This window comes from Cicer arietinum, chromosome 6 (assembly GCF_000331145.2).
Source record: "Cicer arietinum cultivar CDC Frontier isolate Library 1 chromosome 6, Cicar.CDCFrontier_v2.0, whole genome shotgun sequence".
Classification (NCBI taxonomy): Eukaryota; Viridiplantae; Streptophyta; class Magnoliopsida; order Fabales; family Fabaceae; genus Cicer; species Cicer arietinum.
In genome coordinates this window covers 56,422,084-56,431,846 of record NC_021165.2, presented here as the reverse complement: position 1 = coordinate 56,431,846, position 9,763 = coordinate 56,422,084, and the positions used below count along the sequence as shown (strand labels likewise).

At 25.0% G+C, this 9,763-nt stretch overlaps 1 protein-coding gene across 1 annotated transcript; it reads right to left on the bottom strand.

The window, feature by feature from the left end:
• Positions 1-737: 737 nt before the first annotated feature.
• Positions 738-8,378, bottom strand: LOC101505439 (endoglucanase 8-like). The gene is made up of 7 exons (XM_027331301.1): positions 8,211-8,378; positions 7,181-7,588; positions 5,965-6,057; positions 5,491-5,697; positions 4,692-4,797; positions 3,765-3,928; positions 738-1,061 (listed from the first exon to the last, which is right to left on the bottom strand). Exons 1-7 carry the CDS (start codon positions 8,376-8,378, stop codon positions 738-740), a joined length of 1,470 nt encoding a protein of 489 aa, XP_027187102.1.
• Positions 8,379-9,763: the final 1,385 nt, after the last annotated feature.

The following is a 9,763-nucleotide window of genomic DNA, read 5'->3' as shown; positions in this document are numbered from 1 at the left end:
GTACGAGCAAATAATTTAACAGATTATTTCACCGTCGTGTCCATCTGTCTCGTTCACATACCGCCACATTACGTTATTTTTTTAAAAGAAAAATTAATTTTTTTTTTACTTTAAAACAAATATAGAAGATATAATCAATGAATAAATATTATTATTATTATTATTATTATTATTATTATTCTTATTATTATTATTATTAATTATTATTATCATCATTATTACTATTATTACATTTTATTTTTATTTTTTGATACATATATAAATAAAAATAATAATAAAATCGATCAACACATAAATATTTTCTACCAAGAACTACGTGGGTTTTGATTTCCCTATTGCACCTGGGGATACGTAGGAGCAATGTATTTCCCTTGTCAAACCAAATTAATAAAAAAAAATATTTTTCCTTCTTTTATTAATGTAAATAATTATTTTTTTTGTTATTATTCTTTTTGGGGTAAAAATAAATAAATAAATAGTATGTATATAATTAATTATAGGGTAACCGTTTTAAAGGACGTTGTAGAGTGGTAATAATTTCTCTACTTGTAATCGACTCCCGAATCCAAATTTTTTTGGTTCAAAAACCATTGTTTTAGGTTTTATCCAATTTTTCCTTTAATAAAAATAAAATTGGTGGCGACTCCTTTTTTCGCGGACAAACCGGACGCGACAAGAACTATGATTAAAATTCAAATTAGCCTGAGGTTTAATTCAAAGTTTATGTAATGATAAAACTACATATAGTGTTTGATATAAGCCAAAACACCAACAAAAGGAGCATTAATATACGTAGCTGGTTCTGATTGTGGAACATTATATCGTGAGTCTTCAAAAGAATCATCCTCTGCTGGCCCTCCAACAATTGCCCCTGTTAGTATGTTGATATTTGGTGCTGATGTTTGAAAATATTTGTCTCCATCACGACACCCAATTTTCTGTGGGTGTGTCCTTATTGATGGCAATGTTGAACCACGATGGTGTATCTTTTGAGGATACTTTTGTCCATATCCTACCATGTATGACATCCCAAGTGGATTGTTTCCTAGGATATAGTCCACCTAAAACAATATAGAATATACAAAACACATTTCAGAACACATATGCCGTCATACTTTGGATATATGAATTATGTGTATTTCCCATAAAAAAATTGTACCTTGTGTATTCTAACTTTTAGTAAATGAAAGGTTTAAATATGATTTTAGTCTGTTTTTTTTATCTTAGTGTTTGTAATTATAAAATATCAAATTATTTTAGTTATTATAATATTTTTTGTTTAGATTTAGTCTCTGTAAATTAAAAAATAATTATTTTTAATCTTTTGTCGTCTACTTGTCGGACCACTTATGTGATTTTATTGAACCACATATGAAGTCAAAGACTAAAATCAACCACTTTGAATTTGAAGAGACTATATCTAAACTAAAAATTTTCAGGGATTAAACTAAAGAAAACTATAATTGTAGAGACTAAAATTATATTTAAAATTAAATAAAATACACCCTTAATCAAGGTGACGAACTGGAGTTCAAATCTAAAAAATGTACCTAAAATGTATTGCCATCAATTGTTGTAATTGTGCAATTTTAGTCTCATTTTTGAATCACATAATTGCTAATTACCTGACTTTTTGCAAGATTTATGAGCTTGGAAGGATCAGCAAATACATTCCCACAGTATACTGATTTTTGATTTGCTTTCATGTATTGTGCATAGACAATTAACAGAAAAGACATTGCTGTTCCATGCTGGAGGTTAGTTGCTCCAGGTTTGAATAGAAGCCCACCTAATTATTCACCACCCATTAGATCGAATTAGAGCCCAAGTAAGTAAGTAAACATATGATGCATATATTATACACTAAACCTTTTTTATTGAAATTAATGCATATATACTGAAGTTAAAATTATGGTGAATATTGCCGGTACAGTTTTAATTATTTTGAAAGTTTTGTTCTAAATTATAATTTTAAAAATTAAGTTTTTAATAAAATAAAAAAAGAATTTTAGTCTCTAAATTTTTTTAATTTATTTTTAATCCCCTTCTTTTGAAAAATATTTTATAAAAAAATGATATTTTTAGTTCTTAAAAAAAGTCCTTCTAGAGTTAAAATAGATATTAAAAATAAAAAAATAATTTTAAAGACTAAATTTAAAATATTGTAATTTTGTACACAGTCCAATACTCAGTCCTAGAGAATACTCATCCAACTCCTATTTTTTAGACTTTTTATTTTATTATAATTTTAAATTATAACTTTTTGAAAGAATATTTAGAAAAGAAAGTGAAAATACAAGACAAATAATCATTCACCTAAAATTATTAGGTATGTCAAAAAGTGTGTCCTTCAAAATCGAAAATAGGGCTAGTCTAAGGCCCAAACCACTTAGACAAGTGTTTTTACAATAAAAAAAGAAATAGATATACATTTCTTATTTAAATAAAGATTGTATACATGCCATGTAAGTCCAATATTTCAATTATATCTATATTATTTCTTTAAAATTAAAGGATATATTTTTTGAAGAAAGAAAGAAAGATAAACCTGCCTTGGGAGTATGTGACTGATTTGGTTGGTGAATCCGGCAACAAAGAGCATACTAAGTTGTCTGCATTGGCAACAAAAGGATTCTGGTATGGATTTTTCATCTCCCACTGCCAAAATTTGAAAGATAAAGTGAGATTTTAAAAATGTCATGACTCATAAGCTAAAAATTGTTTCTGATTTGTATGAATCGGTGCAAAAAATAAAATATGTTATGTAAAACATTGTTTGTTCAATTAGACTTATCTAACATGACTCATGAACTTGGCTGTTGGTATAAACATAACAATGTTTTACATAACATTTTTAATATTTACATCCTTTTTTTTATGAGAGTTAATGGGACTGTTTGTTATGGATGTTTAAAAAATTGATTTTTATAGCATTTTATATTTTTTTTATAATTCTTTTAAAAAAGTAAACTTTAAAAAGTAAAACTTCAAATGATAAATTAATTTAAATAGTTTATAAAAAAAATCCACTTTTAGTATTTCTGTTGTTTATTACAACTTTTTTTTTATATTGAAATTTTAAAAACTGATTAATATGTGAAGCTATTTTAAGAAGTTTATCATAAAAATTAAGGATACTTTTGTCCATATCCTACCATGTATGACATCCCAAGTGGATTGTTTCCTAGGATATAGTCCACCTAAAACAATATAGAATATACAAAACACATTTCAGAACACATATGCCGTCATACTTTGGATATATGAATTATGTGTATTTCCCATAAAAAAATTGTACCTTGTGTATTCTAACTTTTAGTAAATGAAAGGTTTAAATATGATTTTAGTCTGTTTTTTTTATCTTAGTGTTTGTAATTATAAAATATCAAATTATTTTAGTTATTATAATATTTTTTGTTTAGATTTAGTCTCTGTAAATTAAAAAATAATTATTTTTAATCTTTTGTCGTCTACTTGTCGGACCACTTATGTGATTTTATTGAACCACATATGAAGTCAAAGACTAAAATCAACCACTTTGAATTTGAAGAGACTATATCTAAACTAAAAATTTTCAGGGATTAAACTAAAGAAAACTATAATTGTAGAGACTAAAATTATATTTAAAATTAAATAAAATACACCCTTAATCAAGGTGACGAACTGGAGTTCAAATCTAAAAAATGTACCTAAAATGTATTGCCATCAATTGTTGTAATTGTGCAATTTTAGTCTCATTTTTGAATCACATAATTGCTAATTACCTGACTTTTTGCAAGATTTATGAGCTTGGAAGGATCAGCAAATACATTCCCACAGTATACTGATTTTTGATTTGCTTTCATGTATTGTGCATAGACAATTAACAGAAAAGACATTGCTGTTCCATGCTGGAGGTTAGTTGCTCCAGGTTTGAATAGAAGCCCACCTAATTATTCACCACCCATTAGATCGAATTAGAGCCCAAGTAAGTAAGTAAACATATGATGCATATATTATACACTAAACCTTTTTTATTGAAATTAATGCATATATACTGAAGTTAAAATTATGGTGAATATTGCCGGTACAGTTTTAATTATTTTGAAAGTTTTGTTCTAAATTATAATTTTAAAAATTAAGTTTTTAATAAAATAAAAAAAGAATTTTAGTCTCTAAATTTTTTTAATTTATTTTTAATCCCCTTCTTTTGAAAAATATTTTATAAAAAAATGATATTTTTAGTTCTTAAAAAAAGTCCTTCTAGAGTTAAAATAGATATTAAAAATAAAAAAATAATTTTAAAGACTAAATTTAAAATATTGTAATTTTGTACACAGTCCAATACTCAGTCCTAGAGAATACTCATCCAACTCCTATTTTTTAGACTTTTTATTTTATTATAATTTTAAATTATAACTTTTTGAAAGAATATTTAGAAAAGAAAGTGAAAATACAAGACAAATAATCATTCACCTAAAATTATTAGGTATGTCAAAAAGTGTGTCCTTCAAAATCGAAAATAGGGCTAGTCTAAGGCCCAAACCACTTAGACAAGTGTTTTTACAATAAAAAAAGAAATAGATATACATTTCTTATTTAAATAAAGATTGTATACATGCCATGTAAGTCCAATATTTCAATTATATCTATATTATTTCTTTAAAATTAAAGGATATATTTTTTGAAGAAAGAAAGAAAGATAAACCTGCCTTGGGAGTATGTGACTGATTTGGTTGGTGAATCCGGCAACAAAGAGCATACTAAGTTGTCTGCATTGGCAACAAAAGGATTCTGGTATGGATTTTTCATCTCCCACTGCCAAAATTTGAAAGATAAAGTGAGATTTTAAAAATGTCATGACTCATAAGCTAAAAATTGTTTCTGATTTGTATGAATCGGTGCAAAAAATAAAATATGTTATGTAAAACATTGTTTGTTCAATTAGACTTATCTAACATGACTCATGAACTTGGCTGTTGGTATAAACATAACAATGTTTTACATAACATTTTTAATATTTACATCCTTTTTTTTATGAGAGTTAATGGGACTGTTTGTTATGGATGTTTAAAAAATTGATTTTTATAGCATTTTATATTTTTTTTATAATTCTTTTAAAAAAGTAAACTTTAAAAAGTAAAACTTCAAATGATAAATTAATTTAAATAGTTTATAAAAAAAATCCACTTTTAGTATTTCTGTTGTTTATTACAACTTTTTTTTTATATTGAAATTTTAAAAACTGATTAATATGTAAAGATATTTTAAGAAGTTTATCATAAAAATTATTTTTAAAAAATATTAAATTATTAAATTATTGAATTATTAAATATTAAAATTATGTTTTCAATCTATGAAAAATAGCTCAAAATAACTTCTACTATTCTCATATAAATTTTCACAAACATCATTTTAAAAATATAAAAATAATATCACCTCTTAAAAAATCTAAAACAAACGGGCTTAATATTTCCATCTTAAAAGAGATTAATGAACAATGTAACTAACCTGAGAAACAAGCACATTAATGCCAGCATGTTTGGCATCCCATCCAAATTCACCAAAACTACCACCATAATTAGCAATAGCATTAAAACCATTAATATTTCTTATAACAGGAGACTCTAAGGTTTGGATATTTGATTGTACAAAGTCCCAATAACTTTGTATTTGTGATGCCTTATACAACCACGCTGCACCCCAAATCAATTCATCCTGAATTTGGTTGCAAGCAAAAAGATTAATTAATTATAATAAGATACATACAAGAAGAATTATGATTAGAAAGGCTAGAAAAAAATATCAATTATAAAAAAATTAGACACAAAAAGAAAAATGTAAAATTCGTCTTTAGTTTTGTTACTAGACTTAGTGACGAATTTCATTTTTTTTCTTATCTAATATTTTCATCATTGATTCAATTTTTATAATATTTTTCTACATACAAACTACTAATATGGATTATGATCATGAAAGTCATACCATGTAGCCATTGAAATCACAGTAGAAGGGGCATGCTGCTTCACCTATGCTATCATTATAGGATCCACGATAATTATTTGCAAAGTCAAACACCTAAATATCATATGGAGATATAATTATTAGTAGTAGTAACGTATTTGACAAAGAAAATATAAAAAGTGAAACTTAAGGGGCAATTTACTTTATACTTTATGTTTTTATTTTCTAAAGTGTGTGTTCCTTTTTAGATGTTTTTAAAGTAAAGAATTGTTACACAGTTAAAATAAAATACTAGTTAACAAAGATATATTTTTTAGAAGAAAAAAAATTATATTTATTTATTAACAAAGATAAAATCAAGACAAATATATAAAATAAAAATATAAATTATTATTATAAATTGAAATCTTTAAACTTTTTCAAAGTCTAATCGTAGTCTTAGGATTTGTTTGACAAGTCAAAAAAATGAATTTATAGTTTATAAATTATAAAATTTGTTGATAACAATCATTTATGAGATTGTAACTTATAGTTTTTCATAAGCTAATTTGAGTAGCTTATGAGCTTATAACTTATCATTTTTTCTTTCAATTTTAACTTTTGATTGTAACTAAAATCTCTTTTTATCCTTATTTATCACAATTTTAAATAATTTATTAATATTTTAAAGTAAACAATATTTGAAATAGTTTATTTATTTTAATTAATAAAAAAGGATATCAAATTAATAAATATTTTATTTATAATAATTTTAAATTAGTTATAAATAATTTATAATTTAAAATAAATTAACTTACAGTTATCAACTCTTTATTTTATCAAAGTCATATTGAACTTATCCATAAGAGATAAAAAAAAAAAATTAAGCTGCATGATGGTAGCTTTTATTTAACTTAAAAAAATGCTAGCTCTTATTTGTAAATTTTTTTCAAACATAATCTCTTCCTAATATGGACTTAGATTTTCCCTAATACTTCGTTTGCTCTAGAGAAAATGATATCCTTGACCTAAATTGAGTGGTTGTTTATTGTGGTTTAAAATACAAGTAATTTTGGTCCTCGATAATTTAGTGATAATATTTGTTCTAGAGATTTTTCAAAAATGGTGGACTTTTATTAAGTCATAATGAAAGTGTAACAAATAAACCTTGAGCATATGACTATTTTTATTTTTATTATAAGGCATTCAAAAATTTATCTAGATTAATAAACAAAAATAAAATAAAATACATATATACCTGTTTAGCCCTATCAAGAAGCAAATTAGAATAATGAGGATGAGTTCTCCTAAATACAATGGATGATGCAGCTAGTGCAGCCGCAATCTCAGCTGAAACTTCTGAGCCAGGCCTGTTTTTTGTGACATAATAGGTTCTTCTAGAAGTATCCATGTCTTCTGGCCTTTCCCAACAATCATGGTCACTAATAGGATCACCAACCTGTGCCACAATAATGTTTGGATTTGTTGTGGCTTTAAGGAAATAATCAGTTCCCCAACGAACAGATTGATATGCATGTTGAAGATCTGAACCCATGAGATTTCCAAATTCTATCACACTCCATGCTAACATGGTTGTTGTGAATGCCATAGGGAAATGGAATTTTACATTGTCACCAGCATCATAATAACCACCAACCGTATCCATCTGTGTTTAGAATACAAGTTTAACAAAGTAATTTTGATTATTAATGAGTTAAATGAGGGGAGAATTCTAGAAAATGAACATATACTCTCTAGTTATAATAATTGTAAAATTCAATTGATAAAACACCCGTTTTTTGTGAGTAGGGACTAGAAAGTAAAATCAAAAGAGAAACAAAAATCATTTTATAATTGCAACAATTCCATTGCTACGATGTGACTCTAATATTAACTATTAGATGATATTACTTATTCTAGCCTTCAAAATAAGAGACATTGTTCAAAAGCCTAATAGAATGTCTATATACTCACGTTTAATTTTTACATGTGAATATAACATTTTAAATAAAAGAAAATTTACATGTGAAAAATAATGATTTACATAGGCTTTCTAGAATTTGTATTCAAGTCTTCTAAAAACAAATAGAATGTCTATATACTCACGTTTAATTTTTTTTCCTTTCTGAAAAAATAAGTGATTATTAGTTTATAGCCATGGCTGTTATAACAGTATAAATACACATAGAATTAATCACCACAAAAGTCTAATCCAGATTGTTGGTGCATAAAATGTGTAACGAGCAATTTCATTCTTACTCATAAAAAAAATTAAATAACTTACTTACATGAATATTGTTGCCATCCTGAAGAGCAGAGTCTTTTCTCCATCTCATACGTTGAGAACTTGGCAATTTTCCAGACCTTTGACCTTCAAAAAATAAAATACTCTTTGTTAATGCATCAGTATAGTTGTGTGAATCTGATCTTACCATTGAAACCATCATCACTAACATCGTGGTTGCTAAAAATAATAACAATTTTGCCATAGCTACTCTGTTTCCTCTCATATTGTATGTATTTCAATTTCAATTTAGTGTTATATATTATGTGAGCATTCACTTCAACAAAATATATATATATGGTATATGGTATTTGTTAAAATTAATAGGTTAATTTTCCAAATGGAAAATATTATAAATTAGGAAGTGCATCAATTATGTACGTTTCTCAATTTTTACTTATCAATTTTTTTTTCGTTTTTTTGACAAAAATAATGGTCTATTTTTTATATAGGTAAATATTATTTTTTAATAAATTATGGTTAATTATTTTAATTTTTATGATTTTAATTTTAATTTTTGAATGAAGAGATATAATCAGCGGAATATTTGTTTCACTCACACCTATAATTGTTGTCCAAATAAATTCTTATCTGATTCGAAACATTCATTAAGAGGTGAATAATTACAAAGTTCAGTAGGAAATCAAAACATCAAATACAAAAATCAATACTATTTTTTTATTCCAAAAAATCATTAATTGTTATTAATACTCATAATAGTACTAATAATATCAAAATAAATAGCCAATTATGACTAGTAGTTAATTGTCGTGCCTAAAAAAATTTACTATAATGCTATCGGACTATCATGTTCATAGACGATATTATTTAAAAATAATTATAATAAAAGTTAAATATTTTTTGTGATTTAACTATTGTAATTAATTGTAAATATAAAATATTGTGATTGATTAAAAATATAAAATATTATGTATATGAGTTTAATACTTAAGACATATATAACATATACTAAAATTTAAAAAATCACATACAATACCAATCTTCTAAAACATGAGTTAATTATGATATTAATTAATAGAGATTGAAATTTGGAAATCGAATGAAGAAACAATATAAAAATTACCGTTTTTCTAATTAAGATATGCAATCTTTAATATACTAATTACTGTTTTTCTAATTAAAAAATTGCTTTCTTCAATCACCTCATTTTTATGTCCATATATTTATCGGGTAAAGTTTTTATTAACCTGATATATAGTACATACTCATTTGTTTTCTTCCCTTGGATTTTGATTTAATCCCCTCAAATTATATCTTTCTTTTTTCTATTTTCATTTAATAATATTTACTAAGGTGCTGTAAATGTTAAACGATAGAAAAGAAGTATCACGCATATTAACTATCATATAATATTTTTACACTCTAATTTTTACTTAAAAAAATTAAATATTGTATTTTTCATTATTATTTACTGATCTTTTAATTTACTTTACGATAGAGAAAGGAGTAATTAGTTAGAAAAATATTAAACAATAATGATATCTACACACAAAAATGTAATTTTCAACATGTTGTGGTTCACATATATTGTTATAC